Source organism: Chiroxiphia lanceolata, chromosome 16 (assembly GCF_009829145.1).
Source record: "Chiroxiphia lanceolata isolate bChiLan1 chromosome 16, bChiLan1.pri, whole genome shotgun sequence".
NCBI classification, from domain to species: Eukaryota; Metazoa; Chordata; class Aves; order Passeriformes; family Pipridae; genus Chiroxiphia; species Chiroxiphia lanceolata.
In genome coordinates, this window is record NC_045652.1 from 12910375 (window position 1) to 12931417 (window position 21043).

The following is a 21043-nucleotide window of genomic DNA, read 5'->3' on the forward strand; positions in this document are numbered from 1 at the left end:
AGTATGCAATGTGATAGCCTATTTTAGGGTTGTGTTAGCTGAGTTAGAACTGTGGGCTTCAGCAAAAGGAGAGTGTGTAGTTTTTGTTTGCAAGCTCTAACTCTTTCACAGCACTGTTCCCTGAGGTTCACTGTGGTTGCAGTCACGGTAACTTCTTCTGTATCAATCAGATCATGTCTCTCCCATGAAAATCCCAGATTGCACATGGCTCGTTGGGAAATCCAAACCCCTCTTTAAAAGATAAGCGATCACAGGAACAGTATTTTCACCACCACTGGAAGACATGGTGAGGAACAGGATGAGAATGCCTCCTCTGTTCAAAAAAGGCACTGGCAGGTAACCTCCTTAGTCTGTGTCTATGGAAAGAATACTCCATTTATAGTCCTTGCTTCATTTCACTTTCCCCAGTATATGCAGGAACATATCTCTCCCTCTTTCCCCTCTCCACCCCCATTTCCCTCTCATATCTCTGCAGGTGCTGAAGACCTGCCTAGCCAATGTTGGGAAGCTTCCCAGTGCTAAGCAAAGAAGCTGGGGATGGTACATTTGGGTATCATTTGCAGCTGCTTTAATTTATGCTTTTCTGTGACTTAATTACCCTTAAAAATTTGATGTGGCAAAACACACCTACTGTACTAAGCGTGGTATGCACGGAGAGAGAGCCAAGTGTTTGCCTACCCGGATAATATGGAGTAAAGCAACTGTGGGTGTGCGAGACTCCCAAAGTCCCCATCCTGACAGCTGTTCTCTTTCTCCTCTCCACCCCTTCTTTTCCACTAAAAGAGGGTTGTCTTTTTATTTTTGCATTGATTAGATTGTGCTCTCTCTTCATCAGCATTCAGGAAGGTGAAAGAGGTGTTATTCTTCTTGTGTTGACTTACGTTGGTACGATAAGAAATGTTTCAGTTTCTCTTACACTGATCTATACAACTGTGTAAATCAACACATTCTTAACATACATCAACATCCCTTGAAAAGGGCTATTTCCAACTAAAACCTGGTTTTCCAGCTGCTTTAACCTCCTCCCCCACCCAGTAGCAGGTTGGGCTTCTCAGAGTCACAAAATATTCTGAGTTGGAAGAGACCCACAAGGATCATCAAGTCCAGCTCTTAAGTGAACGGCCTGTGCTTCTTAAAGATGGGGAGACCAGATGCTCCTTTGCTGAGACTCATTTCGTGTCACAGGGTGACACAAGCCTGACGACTTAATGACTGGCAGGGCACTGGGTTTTGGTGCCAAATTGCCATTCCTGAGTAAGAGGGTGGGAGCACTCAGGTCCAGTGTTAGCAAATGGAATGTGGTAGAGGGGTTAGGACCCACATGCTTTGTGTATGGCTCTGCCTCTCTCAGAGCCTCTGAAATACGTCTGAGTAACCACAGAAAGCACAGTCCTTGGAAAAAGCACAGACTTCCATCACAAGATGTAGCCTGGCTTAAAACAGCCAGAAATTAGTGGGAAACATGTTTTACATTCTAAATATAGCTTGTGCTGCTTTGTCACAGCGGAAAGCAGCTTTGCAGTAGCTGGCTTTGAAGCACAATTAACTAATTGTTATTGAACTAATCAGCATCGCTCCCGCAGCATTCCTGATGGCAGCATTCCTGATGGCACGGAGGTTCTGCTGCACGGGGGAAGCTCCTTTCCTTGCTCCTGCTGCTCTTTCACAGGCACTGTAAGAAAATTACCAATAAACACCAAACATTTTTCTCTCGTGCTGCTTTTCCTTCATGCGAGGGAGTGACTGCAAACATCTGCAGATCCACCTTTTTGGTCTTGAGAGGCACCATCCTTGCATTCCTTCTTTAAGTCCTTACTGCAGGAAAGCCCTTTGTGTTCCACTTTGCCTGTTCTGCAGATCAGTCTCACTGTTTTATCTCGTGACCTTCTGTTTGTTGTGTTGTGTTTGGCTTTTGAATCCACTTAACTGTTGCTTATCTACTTGAGGGCAGTGGCCACAGCTGAAGAAGAAACAATCTGTTCTCCGTGCCACTGCAGGGATGTAACTTAAATACACTGAGGATGGTTTAGGTTAGGCATCAAAAAATAGTAATTACGAGAGTTATTTTATGAGTTACTGTTAGGTATTATATATGTATATCTAATTTATTTTTAAAATAGGAGTATTATTCATATGCCTGTTTTAAGAGTTCTTAAAATAGAGATATGCTGGCAGAGCTTGCGTGGGAATGGCAGGGCAATCTGGAAAGTCAGTGATGGAAATGACATGAACCTCTGACCAGCAAGCTGATCCTGGTGTGACACAGGAGGATGATGTCTGAGCCCTCTCCAAACCCTTCCCAGCCCTATTTTTCAGGGTTCTGTGTGTGCCAGGAACCAGTGAGTAAACTTTGGAGGCACTGGTGTGCAAGATTTAACCATCAGCACATGCTCCAGTGAATGTTGCTGTGCCTTCTCCCTGTTTTTACTCACTAGTTTGATAACATTACAGCTGATACTCAGAACATGCTGCAAACACTCCTCCATTGTAATGTGGAGACGTACAGATTAGAGGATTTTGGGGCCTGGAGCTGTCTCTTTGTTCTGTGTTTATGCAACACATTGTGCAATGAGATTCTGGCCTTTAGGTGCTAACACCAAAATGCAAATATATCGATTACTAGGGAATAAAGGCAGATATGTTCACCAAGGCACGCTTTGATGAACTGAGGGAAAGGCTTGCTAGATAGAAAAGGATCAGAGGTCTTTACAAAACAGAAATTCACTTGGGATTGTTTGGGATCAAGGTGATGCACAGGAAATCTTCAGCCTCTTTCACTGCATTTTTCTCCTCGTTTTTGGCCTGCATGTTTATTCAAATGGCATGTGAGCATCAGGGAATCTTGTCCCAGACTTTTCCGTGAATTTCCTGGCATAATACTGGCATTACAGAAACAATTAGAAAACCAGTAGAGGAGAAATCCTGTGCTACCCAGAAACTGGAGCAGATATAAGAGCAGCAAGGAATGCTTCACAAAACTAGTTATTAAGTTTACGCAATGAATCACAAGGATTTGTAGCCTACCTGTGCCACAGAGCATCGTGGTGACTGTCACTGAGAAAAGGAATAGTAGTTTCATATTGATGAAAAGCTCTCAAGTGCCACACAGCCCAGAGAGAAAACATCCCAAGTGAGAAGAGCTGAGGTGAACCCTCTGCAGTGCACGGAGCTCTGGAGCAGGCAGGCCACCAGGGATTTTAAACACCTTCTCTTTAAAGGTTATAAGCATTTGCAAGCTCAAATTGCCTGCAGTGAGAGCAGAGGCTGCTCGGTATGGCTGGAAAATGAGGGCAGTGATATGTTTGAATGTGGATTTAGATGTGTAACTTTATTTATGGGCTCATTTTGACACTCTCACCACGTTTCTAGATAGATTTGTTGTCTTTATGTGATCCTGCCAACATCAGCCCAGCACATATTTGTTATTATTTTTTACTAATTACTGTACAACCTGCTCAGTCTTTCTCCTTACATTTTGGCTGAGAGAGAGTTTCAAGGAGAGAGTCTCAAAGGTAAATTGAAATCAGATAAGAAAAGAGATGTTTACAAATATCTGCCTGAGATTTCAAGGCAGGGTACGTGCACCGAATTAGACTTCATGAATGCATAGATATTATTTTCAGGGAAAGTGAAATGCTTTCCCCCTGCCAAGAGCTGTATTTGGACCCTCGGGGGTCTGTGTCGCTCCTGCTATAGTTGATAATGTCACTGACACCTAAAGCAGTGTGAGGAATGCAGCTTTAACCTTGCCTTTTATGTGTTGGAGATTTCAACAGCCATGAAAAATTTCGAGCTCAGTAATCTCGAACTGCATTCCTAGAAGGTAAAAGCCTTTTGAATTCACCTTTAAAATGCACTTGCTTTTATTGGCACAGGCTGTCCATATATTCAGGGAATGGTTTGGGATTGCAAACAGGTAGAGTCTTTAGGGATGTGTTTCCTTCTTTTTGAAGTATTTCATTTCACCCTTAATGGGACGTGCTGTCTGCACAGAGCCACATCAAGCGGCAGCAGCACTTTTCTGCTGTCCCTTGCTGTCAACAAGAAATCTGTGCTTAGAAGAGGAGGGACACATCAGCCTTTGAAAGTTGAACAGAGGGACAGACTCAAAGGGCACAAAACCAAACAATTTGCATCTCGTGGAGGCTCTGGGGTAGCGAAGAGAAATGTCTTTTTCCACACTGTATTTTCTTTTCTTCCTCCCATCAAATTTTCCGCCGCCTTGCCAGCAAAAGTGCAGCTCCAGCAGCAAACGTGTCAGTGCAGAGTTTATCCCTGGCAGTTTTTAACCACTGTGTTCCTCAGATGTGCTCCAGGAAGGGTTTTTGAGAAAGAGCATTGTTTTTCTGGCAGTGGGTTGCACACGCCATCTCTTCTGATGGTCACATCTCAGAAGCAGTGTTTGTTCCAGGCTGGCACATGGCATCCAAACAAAAATGCTCTTGTAGGTGCTGCTTCAGACTTGGGTGTTGAGAGAGCACTTTGAAGCTGTCAGTTCAGGACAGACAGTAGTGTCAGTCCTTAGAAAGAAAATACACTGCTGAAGTGATCCATTTTCTTCTGTGATTGTACATATTCCTGTTTCCCTGAGCGTGTCATCTTACAAATCTCCCAGATGTGTCTCAGGTTTGTGCTCTGTGATCGGTTCAGCTTCACACTATGGTTTGTGCTGTGAAAGTCTCAAAATATTGAGGTTTTTGGTCCTTAGCAGCACTCAGTTGCACTGAGGGCATCCAGCCAGCCAGCTGCCTGTGCTCCTCCACCGAGCACTGAAGGCAGGGCAGCAATTAGATAAGTGCACCCCTGGGAACAAGCTGCGCTTTACTGATGGTCACTGTCACCTCATGCGTTCACTATCCAGCCAAAAAGGAAACAAAAAAAAATATAATAAACAAATAGTTTTAATGGAGCCCTGGGATAAGGGCTATTTTCAATTTTACCTTCCACGTTTTAATTGTATAGCGATAATTTTGCAATGGAGTTGCCGATGGCAAACATGCAAAAGACATTAACTTTATTTATGTTTTGGATTATTAATGTGGCTGTTAAAATTCCTCCAGTTAGTTTTGATTGAATTGTTTTTTTGTGCGATTCTGTCGTTTAATGGAGCGGTAAATAAGAATTTCTGATAATGAGCCCAAGCATCTGTCACAACAACCTGGCGCTGGTTATTAACATTTCCATTAACGGCAGGGTGGGCAGTGATAATATGGAAACCACACAGTTAGAACAAAATAAATAGTTGGTGTCAGGCTGAGTGGGTGTTAATTACTTTTTTATTTTATAACTCTGGGGGGAGGGAGTATTGGTGGAAAAGTGTGACTTATGAAGGTCATTCTCTCTTAAGAAAGAAGTCTCCAGAGGGACAGCTAACCAGGGCTATCCAGCTCGAGTGGTGAATATTTTATCACTTCTATTTATGGCCCATAAAGGGACAGAGAGAAAAGAGACAACTCTCTCAGGTGGGCAGGGTGAGGGCTACGGCACCGTGAACATGGAGAAAGGAGGAGTGTACCCTTTGCCCTGCCTTTTTCTCCCTACTTCTGGAGTTTGAACAGGACACGCTTCGGCACCTTTTCTGTGAACAGAACATGAGCTGTTCTGTTAAAACCTGCCGGAGGCAGAGACAGCAGGTCAGGAAAACAGAGCATCCTCTCTGGCCACTGGGGAGGAAAATCCACCTGCACCAAGTTGGAGCCTGACAAAGGGAAGGATGGAGTGACCCAGGTGCACTCAAAGATTAGTTTTCTAGCACAGCACAATGCAAAGAATGCCATCAGGAGCCAAAGAGAGCCAGCATGTGCATGTGGAAGTGTAATCAAAGCAGAGCTAACAAGCTGCAAACTAAAAGTCTTTTTGTCATACATAAAATATTAGTGAGTTGATTAGTGTCTGACTGGGTTTGGAGGTAATATTAGGCAGTATTTTGGCCCAAAGTCCTGGAGCCTTGGGAGCAAGTTGTTGTAAGAGCTGCTGCTGAGAGGGAGCCCAGGGTGATGGTGACAGGGAATCCCTGCTCACGGGGACTTGCAGGAGCAGCCGATCAGGAGCATCAGCCACTGACAAAGGCGAGCCCCAAACAGTACCAGAGAACCAAGACAAAATTCTCCTTTCTTTTCCAAAGCTGCTGGCAGGACTGAATTGATTTAGTGTCTAACTCAGCCTGCATGGAACAGAACACAACCACATCCCGAGGCTCAGCTGCTCCTCACTCCACGTGTGCTGAGACATGCCGGTGATTCAGATACCCTGGGGCTGGCTCCCTGTGCTGACTTGTGGCATAAACAGAGTCTGTCCTGGGTCCTTCTGCAAATAGAAAACTGCAGCCTGGATATGAACTAGTTCTGCTTGTCACTATTAATTCTTCTGCCCTCCTTTGTCTCTAGCACCGGCGCTGGCCCCACAGAACATCCAAGTAAACTCCCTTTCTGCAAGCCAGCTGGAGCTCACCTGGGACCCCCCTCCTACCGACAGCCAAAATGGGAACATCCAAGGCTACAAGGCAATCCTCCTGTTTCTACTGTTTTCATTTGTCTTGCTTGGCATTGCTATTTACTTGTGAGATAGCTCTACAAACTGCAGTTGCCCTCACCGCATAAGGCAAATTAAAACAGCGTTCAGACTGCAGTACAGAAACAGCACTAAGTCCCTAAACCAAAAGAAAGAGAATGAGATTGGGAGGGGGAGAGGAGAGAAAAGGGAAAGTGTGTTGTTATTTATGGGCAAATAGAGTATGGGGAAACAGGGCATGCAGATAAGGAGGTAGCTCCACTTATACAGGCAACATATCTGCTCCAAAAAGCAACACAGACACATAAGAGCTGGGGGCAAGAAATGTATTGAAGAAAATTAACTGAGCTTTCTAGCTATCAAATGGTACAAGCCTTTAGGAAGAGCAGAACTTTCTCCCAGCTAGAAGCCTGAGCCAGATCAGATTTTGGAAGAATTACTTCATTTCCTTAACTCTAACAAAATTAAGTCGGAGTATTAATTGCATTTGGTTCATAGGAGATGAGCACGTTGCAGAGGCACGTTGCTCAGCGTCTCCAGCATGAGAATGGACCCTCAGAGAGTGGAAATGGGCAAGTCTACAAACACTGGAGCTTGGCTTGGGTTCAGTGTCTGGCTCTGCCTCTCTCCATGAATTTAGATCCATAAGTGAAGGAAAGCCAAGCCAATGTGAATAATCTGGCATCCCTTCTTGGCAGTAACAAGCATCCTTATATATCAATTCCTGTCCTTTCCCTTTTGTACATATATAGATGGCTTTAGCAGCTTGGCTTGGAGAGCCAAGGTGGAGTCTTGTCTTGGCTTGTTCCCTCAACTCTCTAGCTTGCTTTGGCCTGTTGTAAGGCTCTCGCTGCCAGGCCTGTCCAATAAGTAGGGCTGGCACCACTTTTCCTCTTGGAAACAACTTCTCCAAAGCCTAATTTTACAGCACCGGGATAAAAATTATGTAAGGGAAGCATGGGGGAAAGCACCTCAAGGAGCTTTAGGGAAAAACTTTATTACCCTCTTCAGGGAGGCATTTACCTGGCTGTCCTGTGAACACCAGTGATGTAACCATTGTGTGTGTACAGAGGTGAGCTGTGGGCCATTGTATCAGGATGCCAGTGCTGACAGGCAGCTTGCATTGCAGGGAGAATTTAAAACTGACCTCTCCTCGCTGAACTCTGGCAGCTCATGTCTGCTGTCACTAAGCCATATTCTTCAGCCTGTGCTCTATTTTTGAGTGATGTACTCAGCTGCATGGTCTCTGGACTCAGGGGAATTTGCCAAAGGGAAAGGTTTGGCACATGCTAAAAAACCTTAGTATCCCATTTAACAGAGGAGTCCAGAGCAAGGCTTGCACCATCTTCCTGGTCTTTTATAGCTGCAATGCCCAGATATTTTGTGGGTGTAGGATATACTAGAACATTTGATAGGATGAGAGGAAATGGCCACAAGTTGTGCCAGGGGAGGTTTAGATTAGATAATTAGGAAAAATTTCTTCACTGAAAGAGTAGTTAGACATTGGAACAGGCTGCCCTGGGAAGTGGTGGAATTGCCATCCCTGGAAGTTTTCAGTGTTGACGTGGCACTTGGGGCCATGGTTTAGTGGTGAACACCATGGGGCTGGGTTCATGGTTCAGCTCATGATCTTAGGGGGCTTTTCCAACCTCAGTGATTCTCTCTTACCGTCCCAACAGATTTATTACTGGGAGAGCGACACCCAGAATGACACGGAGAAAGTGAAGGTCCTTTTCCTCCCGGAGACAACGGTCCGGCTGAAGAACCTGACGAGCCACACGCGGTACATGGTCTGCATCTCTGCCTTCAACGCCGCCGGGGACGGCCCCCGGAGCAGCCCCTCGCAGGGCAGGACGCACCAGGCGGGTACGGGAGCGCTGTCCTGTCCCACAGCTCAGACCTGGGGATGACCAGCACGGACCTGGGCAGTGGCCAGGGGGAGGGGGGGATGCAGGAGGGCACCGGTGTTTGGGTTTACACTGTAATGGTCTTGAAGGGGGGAAAAAAAGCATCCAATAAGTGGAGCGTGTGGAAAGGGAGGGATAGAGCAGAAGTGAGAATGGAGTGGCAGAAGGACCACTCCCTTCACAAGCTGGCCTAGAAGGAACCAGTCGGTGGGACTGTTTCTGGTTTCTGCTGTCATACCTGGAAATGCCAAGGAACTCATCTCCAGTGCCTGGAAGTTGCCCAGACATTCCTGTGAGATGATTAGCATGCTTTTTAGAATTCCTTCTTATTGTTTTTAAAACTTGATCAGCAGCCACCCAATCAGGCTGAGCAGTGCCTGTGCTGGACATTCTGTGGTGGGAGTGCTCTGGTGCAGGGTGAAGGCAATGCCCTTAGTGGTGGCTGTGAAGAGGAGCTGTGTACTCAGGCTCTATGCTCTCATAGCACACTTCTGAGGGTCCTTTCCTTCTGTGTCCTATCTCCTTGTTTGCTTTCAGTTTTGCAGCTGAGTGCCTGTGTTTAGGACAGGCTGGGTTTCTGATTGATTATAGGACATTTGGAGACAATTGACAAATCCCGTTCTCAGCTTGTTTCCTTTAGATTTAGGCTGGGCAAACAAACCAATGTTTTATAATATATATGTATATCAGCTTGACTACTTCTCCTGCAATTCAATCTGTGTGTAATCCTTTCAGCACCCAGTGCTCCCAGCTTCTTGGCGTTCTCTGAAATCACTTGCACAACACTCAATGTGTCTTGGGGCGAGCCGACAGCAGCAAATGGAGTCCTGCAGGGTTATCGAGTAGTCTATGAGCCTCTGGCTCCCGTCCAGGGTAAGAAAGACCTCTGATCATACATATTCATGGAGAAGTGACAGAATAGTACTGTAGTATCTTTCATCTCTGCCCAATTTCCCACTTGCTCTCTGCCGTTTTCCAAGAGAAGGCAGGTGGCAAAGGGTAAGTGAAACAATTCCACTTTTGCCAAAACCGTTCAGCGAGCCATAATATTGTGGAATACGGCTTTTGTCTGTCCCCTCTCATTTTCTTGCACAAACTATAGTCTGTGTGATTTGAAAAGTCATTTTATGGCCGTCATTACCTGGTCTGGGCAAAGAGGAGGCTCAGCCTGAGAGTCCCTGATTGAAACTGCTGACCAGGCTCCATCCCAGAATAGTCATCAGACACATTTGTATTGCTTATCACATCGTGTGTCACTTCTGTTATCGCAGAGATTGCCCGGGCATCAAGTGTGCTCGTCGTCACTGGCACTGCTGCTGCCTGACAGGGGAGGGGGACTGCTGTGGGGGCGTCGTTGTGTCTTTACAAAGAGTTTCTGAGCAGTATTTTCAACCCAGCACTGGATTTTAAGTTAGACCACCACAGCGTGCTGGCCACAAATGTTTCGTTAATTTGCCAGAGCAGCAACAGAGAAGGATTTGGCAATACCCCTGAAAGCAAATGTAAATTCACTCCAAAGGTGAATTAGAAAAGACGACAAAGTTTGTGGATGGTCTTATTAATATTTTTATATTCCTGGTAGATTGCCAGTCATTCAATAGGATGTCCAGCTTTGGCGAGGTGACAGCAGGGAGAGTAATTTCAGCCATTGTCAATCCATTTTAAACTCTTTTCCAAAGAAATAAGGATATCAATCACTTGTATTTGCTTTTTCTGTAAGGAATTATGATCTGTACTGTCTGAATATCCATGTCTCATGCACAGAGAAAGTTTTATGGAGGATTGAAAACACAAGAATAAAAGCACTGTCAGCCTTTACAGTTGGCAGGTCTGAGCACAAAGAACTAATGCAGAAAGCATTTCTAATTCTGACCAAGAAATGTGCACAGGGTATGCAGGAGGTTGGGGCTGTTTGGGCATTTCCTGCCTTTTATTCATTCCTGTACAATGTTTAAGAATACATTTTTTCCCCTGAAAATATGGAAGTGTCAGATCATGTTTTGTCTTCATGCATTTGACTTAACATCCTCAGAATCTTTGTTTTCTTTTCTTCTCTTCTCCACTTCTGCTTGTGCTGCCTCTGACTCCAGCTTGTCTCTCCTTCCCCTGATGTGAGCAGGGAGGTTATGGAGGGCTCTTCCTCAGATTGGAAATTTTTGCTTAAATTTATTTTCCAGTCTCTACCCATTTGCTCTTGTGACAACATTTTTCTTTCAGCAAGTATATTTATTCTCCTGTCATGATAAGGAATCCCTCCCTTGATGCCATCATTTTCCTGTGATAAAAAAGCCATGCTCCTTCATTTAGAGAGCAAAGTAGAGCCAAATTTGAAGATAGAGCAGGTGACAGTGCTGAATGTAGCACAAGGCTTGTGGGGCCAGCACTGATGAATCCTGTGATCCCAGAGGATCATTCCAGCCCCAGGTCTCACATTCCTCCATACCAGCACCACAGTGCAACAATAAGGATGGACCAGACCCTCTGGAGCCTTTTCCTGCATCCTGTGACTTTCCACCCATTCGTGATTTTTGGCTGAGCATCCCTGTCATGGTGACCCCTCCTGCCATCCCACTCCCCCTCCCAACATTTACCTGCCCATTTTTCCAGGCTTTCCAACAGCAACCTGTTCTTTAGCACAGTTTTCTCCCTGTTTGACCTTTTATTGTTTAAGCTTTACACTGTTATGTTTTACACAATAATAGACAACAGAATTGCCCTGGAGCCTTTTTTAACAGTTCTTTTTTTTTTTTTTTGAACATAACTTCAAACTGACAAATGCCTCCTGATTTGTCTCAGAGAAATGAAATAGTTCACCTACAGAAGGAGTGAGCACTTTTACTGCTTCCTCGTTAGCCAAGGAAAGATTCCCTGAGTTATAAATTGTATCTGGGAGAAAACTTGGAACAGAAATCACTTAGACATTATTCTTTAATTAACTGGTAAAAACTGAAAGCATCATCTTGATTTGCATAAAATAAGCATCTGGATTGAAAAACATCTTCCTTCTGCATTTTTCTGGAAAGATGAACTAGCAAGCAGCCATTTCTAGCATGAAAAACCTGCTCCCCTTTCCTGTCTTCTTGATTTGAAATTAGTTATGTACATCTACAGAACCAGAAAAATGCCAAAAGGACTCTAAATTTGAACCTTCTGTTCTGTAAAATACTTTATAAATCAACTTCTTTTCCTTGACTTACTTGTAGAAAATTTCAGTGAAACCTAGATTTTTTTTTGCTTTCAAAGCACTCATTGTCCCTCTGCCCTTTATGCAGCATTGAGAACCTAAAGGTGAAACTACTGTGCACCTTGATGAAGGAAACACCTCTGATTTTAATTCATCCCTGTAAGAAAAATTATGAGAGAATGAGAAGAGTGAAACAAGTCACAACTCCAGCCTTTTTAAGATCACAGTGCTTTGATTGCATCTCCTATTGTCGTGGCATTTGTAGTCCCCAGGTCCCTGTAAGGTGCACACATCCCTTATTCTGCATCCATGTGGTGATGGTGAACATGGTAGGATGAGGTGAATGGAACAAATCTGGCCCTTGTTTCCTCCTCCAGTCAGTGTTGCAGCTTATTTGGTGAAGCACCAATGGAGAAATGCTTGCTTAGGAAGCAGCCCGCAACGTACACTCCTCTTCGTTTACCTCCCTCTTTCTTCCCAGAGTAATTAGTGAAGTTACATGTAGTCTCTTGGTAATTTCCCAGTTGTGTTGTAAGGTTTTTTCCTTGTCAGTACCCACTTATCAAGCTTAAACTCTAATTATACTTATCAGTGCTGAAAATTGGCTATTATCACTACTTAAACTCCTGCTAATTGTAAGAAATACTTTCTTAGCAAACTGTTAGATAATTTTACTTACCATCTAGATGTAATAAGCTCCACTTGATTTCTATTTTGGCATTGCAGCCTTCCCTTACTTTTTTATCTGCATGGCTGTTCCAGGGGTGAGCAAGGTGGTGACTGTGGACATTAAAGGGAACTGGCAGCGCTGGTTGAAGGTCCGTGATCTCACCAAGGGCATGACCTATTTATTCCGAGTGCAAGCCCGAACCATTGCCTATGGACCTGAACTGCAAGCCAACATCACAGCTGGGCCAGCAGAAGGTAAGTGGAACCATAAAAGCAAGTCACAGGCCAGATCAGTTATACAAACCTAGGGGAATAGTGCACTCAGGGCTTCACAGGAATCTCCAAGCCAAGGAGAAGCTGAGTCACAAGAGCTCAGGATGTGATTCAGTGGGTTTCACAACTGCCCATGAAAAACATGTTTGATTTCTCCTGAAATCCGTAAGTCTGATGTGAATAAACAAAACAGTGTAAATAAATCATAATGCAGACGGGGCTAGCCAGGGATTTCAGAGCTGCAGCCTGACAGCACTGTGCATAATTCTGACTGTACTGCTCTGCGGTGGGAGTCAGAACTGGAATAACTGCTGGAACCAGCAGAGGTTCCTGGGTGTAAAACCAGAAAGAATTTACAATTATTCTCTCCTGACACGTTGGCTTATTCAGAGGGAGAGATCTGTGGATTTTTTGATGTGTCAAGAGCAGCTACAGGCTGTGCAGCCGTGCTGCCCGCTTGGGTCGGTGTCTGTACCCGAAGAGCTGGTTTTCTTATTTGATCAGTGATTTTGATAAACACATAATCTAACAAGGTAAATGCCCTCCAATGATACCAGCCTGTCAGGTGAGTCACAGAACATCAGTGCAGTGGTCACAGTTCCTATTTTTGGTTGTTTTCCACATACACAGTCTATCTCTCACACCACAGAGAGTACAAAGCAAGAGTATCTTCTGTGACCATGGCATCTTCCCAAGCCAGTGGGCAGTGGCTTCCCCACAACCCTCTCCCTGAAACTCAGGAGGCTGGTTTCACCTCTGAAGTCAGAAATAGCAGTGGCAATGTGCAAACGGGTAAAATGAGAGGGCTTTTTCCTCTTGCCTTCTTCACACAGGTACCTTATTCTTGAGACTGTCTGTGTAGGGCCAGGAGTTGGACTTTGATGATCCTAGTGGGTCCCTTCCAGTTCAGGATATTCTAGGATACTGTGATTCCATGACCTGTACACCCCAGCCATTGACATGTAACTGCTGGTACTGGAACTAGTGAAAAAATTAGGACAGTAACATGTTGAGCTGGTTTGTGTTGCCTATTTGTTGACCGACATTGCTAGAAAACTTTTTCCCCTAAATCAGTAGAAGAAATTTATATTACAGTCTGTCTCCAATGCCACGCCCATTTGCTATTCTCTTTTCATCCTTCAGGGTCTCCTGGCTCCCCTCAGGAAATTCTGGTGACAAAATCTGCTTCTGGGCTCACGCTACGGTGGACTGAGGGAGATTCAGGAGAAAAACCCACAACTGGCTACATTATAGAGGCACGACCCTCAGGTAAGCCATGGGAAACACAGAGAGCTTAATGTCATGAGTTCCCTTCCTTCAGTCCATGCTGGAAGCCATCCACAGTGGAGAGGTTGTTTGTCATCCCAGTAAGGTAATGGGATTTTGTGAGAGAACGTGTTTCCAGACACTATTAAGCTGTTACTGGTTTATTATGTGGTTTAGCATATTTTCTCCTCTTTAGGAGCAGTCACAGAAAATTACCCTGACTGCTCTGGCTTTCACTGTGCTACATCACTGGAAAATCATCCAACAGATGAACTAATATAGTTAATAATTAAAAGTAATTTAAATGCTTACAGCATCTTTCATGCACAAGGACTAATAAGTATTTGCAAGCTGTATTTTGAGGACCACAGATAGAAATCTGTCCTCTTCTGCAGCAGAGCACAGCAGCTAATTACTGTTTTACTGTTAATAATGGGGCCAGGACTTCAGCACTGTGAACACATTGCTTCCCCCATTTGTTCTGCAGGGAGGGCATTGAGTGGGGGGGGGGAAGGAATCCCCTATCACCACAGCTTTTCTTGGTGCTTTCCCAGAGCTCTTTTGCTTGTGGGATTTGCATCTTACTGAAGCTGTTCTCTCCTTTTTGTGGAATATTTCCCCACTTGGACAAGGTAATTTTAAAAGTCAGCGTGTGCTCCAGCCTGTTCGCAGCCTCTCCCAGCTTGGTACCCCTTGCAAATTCAATAAGCACACACTTTCTGGTAACTGAGTCATTAAGGAAAGCCAGTGAGTGGTGCCAGACCCCTGTGTAATCTCACTTGATAACTTCCCTGCACTCTGACAGTGAATGTTGATAACCCTTCTCCGGGTACAGTTTTCCAGCTGGTGATGCATCTACCAGATACTTGTTTCACATGGGCCATGTTTGAATGTCACCAAGTCAAAAGCTTTGCTGAAGTCAGGATAGATGATGTCTGCTCTTTCTCCTCTATTGACAGGGTCTGCTACTCTGTCACAGAAGGAAATTAGACATGATTTATACTTGACATATCCATGTTGGCTACTTGTTCTCTCTTTTTTTACTTCTAGGTGCTTGCACACTGCTTGATTATGTATTGATTAAAGGAATGCTTATCTGTTTGATTGTTTAAAGGACTCTGTTTCTTATTTGTGTCTTGAATGTAAGGTTGCATTTAAAACCACTGATTCTAATTACATTTAACCAGACCAGTAACAAAATTATTGCCTGCGTTTCTGAGGTCATCCCTGAAGATGCAGATTTTCATACCTGTATCTGATAGGATTTGCTCTGTTGGGAGGCTCTGCTCTGAGCCTAAAATTTCTTTCTTATTTCTGTCATTTAACTTGACAATTGTTTTCAAAACAAAATAAAGGGAAATGTGTACCTTCTCCCTGGAGTTTCCCAGAGTGATCAAGTTTTCTTTCAATTAGAGGCATGACACTGCTGTGCTTCTATTTCACTTACATCAGCTTTTTGATTTCTGTCCTTATTTCTTCATAGGTAGAAAATACTTTCTTATTTGAACAGCACTGTTTAGGTATCAATTTAAACCAAACCTGTTCACTGAAGTTCACTTACCAGCTTACATTTTCCTCAAACAGATTTTTGTGAGTAAGAGTATTTTAGGGGGAAACCTGCAGCCCACATACCGATTGTCTGCAAGCTTGGAAATTCAACTCGTGTGAGTGGTGACATTGCAAACTCATCTGTTTGTCTCACCGTTGGATGTGAACAAACATTTCACAGTTCATGGCTAAGGATGTAGGATTTGTGGTCCACTCTTTTTGAGTAGGGAGAAAATAGTCCCTCCAAGGCAGGTCTGAGCTGCATTAACCCTGGGTCACTTCTGCTGGCCCCACTCCACTGGTCCTGGAAACACACAGAAGAGGTCTTATTCTCCTGCTCTTGCAACCTGACTGTTGAGGCATTTAATTCCTCTTCAGATTATTTTAATCCTATTCATGCTGCTGTAGCAAATGAACTCGGCATTTGTATGCTGGATTCTCATCCTTCGTTCTGGTGCAGCTGTAGGAAGCGTGAAATGTGATCCAGGAGAGGAGACAGACTAATTGGAAGATTTGCTTATTCCACCCAAGCGTCGGCTTCCTCTCTGTGCTGCTTTTCTTCCTCATCTCTGCACGGAGGACTTAGAATTGCGGGCTTAACAAAAGCAGGGAACTAATTCCTCCAGTCAGGGCTGGTCATTCAGAGCAGCTCCTGTTTCAATATCGTTCTAATAATTTGCTTTTACATGTTGATTTATAGGGGTAATAGAGCGTGGATTGGAGCAACCTTTGTTTTTAAGGAGTTGTTGTCCAAAAGAAGAGCAGTTGACTTGTGCCCTTCACATAAAATCAAGGGAGGAAAAGATATTAATCCCTCTGAGGTCAAAAAAGAGGCGTTGAGCCGACAGATGAAAAGCCTTAGCTTGTTGCCAATATTTAAATGCAATACCACTACCTTAGTGTTTCACATCTCAAGTGTCATCTATTATAGGCCTCATTACCCCAAACGTTAAATGCTGTATCATCTCGTTTTCCCTGCTGTAGTTCCCTGCCAAGACTCTTCCATCAGAGTAGGAGGGTGGCTTTCTGTCAGAAATGGCAAACCCTACTCCCTTTTGTCACTTCCCTTCAAGTTTTTTGGAGTCCTGCTGTGTCTCCCAGGGCTCTGCTGCCCTGCTGGGTTTAGCAATGGTGGCAGCAGGCAGCTGAGGCTGTTCATTTGATTTCCCTGTTTCTCTGCTGGGTTTATGGAAGGTGACCAGGCTCACTACCTCCTCTGCATTTTGAGTATACTCAGGCACAGGGATCAAGCAGGAGAACCAATATTTTTTCTAGAGTGATCTGTGCTAGAGGAAGACATTACAGAAACAGAAGAGTTTTTCTTTTCCTTCAACTTCTCTGCCCCTGGAGAAATGGATTCCAGTTCAGCTCCCTGTGCATTACAAGAAATGCAATTAAGCAGCCTCTGTCTCTGCCATCGTAAGCGCTCCCTAGACATCAGCTAGGCTGGCTGAGGAATGGGTAATAGATCATGTCCTCAGCTCTTACGCAGAGGAAAAGACAGAAATGGCACAAAGATGTTAAAGTTCCTGGAAAGAATGCAGAAGCTGGTTTCACCCCTCTTTTCCCAACCCCGGTCCACATCCAAAGCTCCTCTCGCTGTACTGTGCTTTAGTGGTGGGCACGTGGTCTGTAGAGCGCCAGCAGTCTCACGCAGACTTGCCTTCTCAATTATCCCCTGAATGGGTTTCTGTGTAATGCCCTGGGGATCCACAGTGCCAGGAGTGCACCTAGATACGTGCCTGTCCCCATGAGACCTGCATCCATGTATTGGCCTGCTGCAGTCATCTTCATCTGCAGGGCAGCTCTGGAGGTGTTCGGTCGATTTGCTTCGTAGAATAATTTGGATTGGAAAAGACCTTTAGGATCATCAAGTCCAACTGTAAACTTAACACTGCCAAGTCCACCACTAAACCACGTCCCTAAGTGCCACATCTTCATGGCTCGTGTCTGGGCAACCTGTGCCAGTGCCTTACCACCCTCACCACTCGCCAGTGCCAAGAATTTCTTCCTAACATCTAATCCAAACCTGCCCTCTGTCAGTGTGAAGCTATTGTCCCTTGTCCTGTCACTCCATGCCCTTGTAAAAAGTCCCTCTCCAGCTTCCAAGATGATCAGTTCCATGAAGGCAGCAGACATCTTGGAGAAGAACCCATCTACTTGGAGTGGGGATTGTCCATCTCATAAATACTGGGTTTTGCTTCCCACGCCCTGAGGGCAGATCTCACTTCAGTTTTCCTTTCTGGTGTCTTGAGTAGTGTTTTTCTGTTTTCCTCCTTTTCTATTTATTTTTAACCAAATGGGGGAGCGCAGTGTCAAACATGGACACAAACCAGCACAAGTCAGTAAATTCAAAGTGAAGGGTGCAGCTGCATCGCCGGCATCTGCCACGGGGCCTTTTTCGCTTCTGCTGGCGAGCGACATGTCAGGGCTGACAGTTTGTCAGCCTTCACTTCCCATTCTTGTCCTTCCACTAGTTTGCATGATAATCCAGCCCTTTGCCTCTGACAAACACAGCCAGGTTTTAATTGTGTCCTCTGTAGGAGGAACACCACCGGCGTTCAGCCGGGGCCTTAACTCTCCGCAGCTTCTCCCCTCATAAACCTCCTAATGTGTAATTAGGAGGGAGCTTTATGGCCGGGCTCTCCTCGTAGGCCGGAGGAGAGGGGAAGGCGGGTGTTTAAGACCCAAATAACTGACAGCTCTCCATCTCCCCTGCCGTGGGTTGTTAGTGGCTTGAGTTAGCAGAGCCAGGAGCCCTCGCCACTGACTGACAGTTTTATTTAGCATGGAGACCCTGACTAATGGCCTGTGCAGCCGGGCTGGCCCGCGGGGGCCGTGCATGGCTGCGGTCGGCAGCGCCGCTCCAACACGGAATGGTCGGCACCCGGCCAGGAGGGCTGGACCTTCTCTTAGGTCAGAGATGGTTTCACCTTCCCCCTGTCATTCAGATCTTCTCCCCATGCCTGTACCTCAAGAGCAGGTGGGACGAAGGTATCAAGGCCGGGAGGTGAAGATCAGACCGGTCCTCAGCAGGAATAAGGACAGAGCTGGGGCTGGTGGAGCCTCGAGAGAAAGAAGCAGCAAGATAAAATTAATCTTTTTTTGAGGAGCCCCCCCTTTTCTATCACACATTTAGGTTTTTTTAAAGAGGCCAAGTGCCCAGTGAAAGGCAATGGGAAATGAAGACAGGGATTGATGTTACCAAAGGAGAAGCAAGGGCAGCCTCCCTTGGGCTGTTGCCTGGGACTGGCTGAGCCCTGCACATCTTCACATGAGTCTGGTGTTGCAAACTTTGCTTTTTTCAGCAGTTTCTATGAGTTAATACCCAGCTGATGTCCCAGCCACAGCATGTGCATCTTTCCTCCCTAAACTGAGTGGAAAATGCTGTGTGCGGTGCACTAATGATTTTCTCCTGAACTTAAAGACCAGTCTTTGCTATCACAGGTGACCTTCTAATGAATTCTCTTTCAGCTGAACTTCTAACATTTAGAGCACACCTAGTTTTGAGGGTTGGGGGGAGAGATGCAGTGAATGCATTCAGTGTGTTCAATATTTAATCTTAAAGTTCACCACTGGAATAAAGTGCTTTTTTAGTTCGGATATATCTGACTCTGATGCCCATGTACAAAGAGGGGTCTGAATGTTCCAGATGAAAATAAGATAAATTAATTGATGCTCTGGAATTAAAAATATTGTTGACCAGGGCTTGAGAAGCCACAGACTATGCTGTGCATAACATTTGCTTGGGGTCAGCAGTGTGGAAGATGTAGGACATCCATTCTCCCAGGCTGCCACCTTGCAGACTTCTGACCACTGTAGCTGCATCAGCACTTCTCGGGGATCCCAAGGATAGCAAGCTGGGTCCCATTTAAAATCAAAGGGGGATGGGCCAGAGAATACACGGCCACCAGCTGGAGCATCTCTGAGTCCCTGTGAGACAGAAATCCCTCTGAAGAAACATCACCAGGATCCTTTGCTGCCCCACAGGATCACCACCATAGCCAAAGGGACAGAGATGTGGAAATGCAACACTGACTTTTCAAGGGTGGTTTTCCCAACTTACTGTGAGCTTCACAGAGTGGTTAAATGTACACGTCTTGGTCTGTTGGATTTTCTGCACTGTGCACCCTGATAGGTTTGAGAAAATGAGTGAGAAAGTGCATGTCTGAACAGTTGTGTTTGTTGTAATGAGTGCTGAACATTCATTTTTATTGTTGCTTTTCTTCTCCCATTTAAGTGGCTTTCAATGCAAACAAATTGCTTTTCAGACAATTCACAATGGGCTCAAATTCTCTTATTGCTGTTTACAAATGTGTTTATGAAAGCTTAGGCAATTCTAGCAATTATAGCAATATTTTATAGTCGTGAGATGCATCTCCCTAGTATCGGTGGTTGCAACAATCCAACTTTGAAAATGCATCCCTCACTTCACCCTCTTCGGAGAAACTAAATCCCAAGCTCCCTTTTTATTACACTGTAACTTTACATGGTAGAAATAATCTCGGCTTCTATTGCCCTGTAAAAGGGAAGTCAATATTTTATCTCTTGTTTTATAGCCATTGTAATACCCAGCTAATACATAACAATGGTACATTATGATAACTTCATTATACTCTGATCATGCTGGTGAATAATGTATTGGTCTGAATTTTAAGCATGGCAGGAAAATTACCTATTTTTATTGTTCTTTGTTTTTTCTCAAATGCAGCTGGAACAATAACATTTCAGCCTGCTTTTTGCATCCGCTGAGACTGCCAATCCTCATGACCAGAAAAGAAGTAGTTTGGGGGTTGTTAGTCTTTGTGTGTGTCTCTAGACATGCAGCACGGTGCAAATTACTGAGCCAATACTTACTGATGCCAGAGTTAAAACATTCACATGGAAATGCACCTGCAGTGTTAATCAGTCCATCTTTGCTGCTATTCCCTGTTGCACAGGAGTAGGCTAAGGGCCAAATTTTGCTCTGTTACACCAGCACAGTTCTGGCATCGCTGCGGTGATTCCAATTAGTTTACACTCAGGTGAAGGCAAAGCAAATGAGAACAGATTCCTGCCTTACACTGCAGCAGTGGAACAAGTTGCTGAGGATAGTGCTGCTGGCTCCTGCTTTATTGTTACCTTGATAACACCTCAAGCTACAGAAGTCCTGCTGCTGCTCGAATCTCGCAGTGCAGAGGACTGTCTTTCAAAGCAGGCAGCTCCTGCGCTGGAGTCGTATCTATGCAGAGGTTATCATCCTATTCCCATAGCTGGGGGACATGCAGAGAAAAACAGACATTGCTGGAACAGCTTTGATAACTGAAAGTAAGAGCCCAGTGGGATGCTTGTGAGGTCAGGTCTGTAAGAGCTACGCTGGCGTTTGGCCCCACGCATAGACAGCGACTCCGTTTCCTCAGCGAAAGTGCTGGGCACGAGTTGTTACTGGAAGGCAGTTTGGTTAGATTAATGTTTGATTCCTGCCCTCAAAATTATTGAGTGACATTTTTAATTATAGTTGGATTTGTTCTTACTGGTACCAGCATCCATCTTGTTGAAAGTTTGTTCCATTGTAGTCAAGTGAGTAGAAGGTTGCAGGAATGGATCAGGAATGGGAATGGTGCCTGGTCTGGATGTGCATCAGGATCAAAGTCATTAAGGCTGTTGAGAATGGAGATCAACCTGTGAAACACTCCCATCAGAATGG

The 21043-nt window shown here is 44.9% G+C and overlaps 1 protein-coding gene across 6 annotated transcripts in view; it reads left to right on the forward strand.

The window, feature by feature from the left end:
- The window catches only part of SDK1 (sidekick cell adhesion molecule 1), a 396182-nt gene that overhangs the window by 357527 nt on the left and 17612 nt on the right, over nt 1–21043 (forward strand). For all 6 annotated transcript variants that reach the window (XM_032703881.1, XM_032703884.1, XM_032703882.1 and 3 more), the window contains 5 exons: nt 6387–6502; nt 8190–8376; nt 9153–9290; nt 12364–12525; nt 13687–13812. In XM_032703881.1, coding sequence (XP_032559772.1) covers nt 6387–6502; nt 8190–8376; nt 9153–9290; nt 12364–12525; nt 13687–13812 — 729 coding nt within the window. The remainder of the gene's footprint in view (nt 1–6386; nt 6503–8189; nt 8377–9152; nt 9291–12363; nt 12526–13686; nt 13813–21043) is intronic.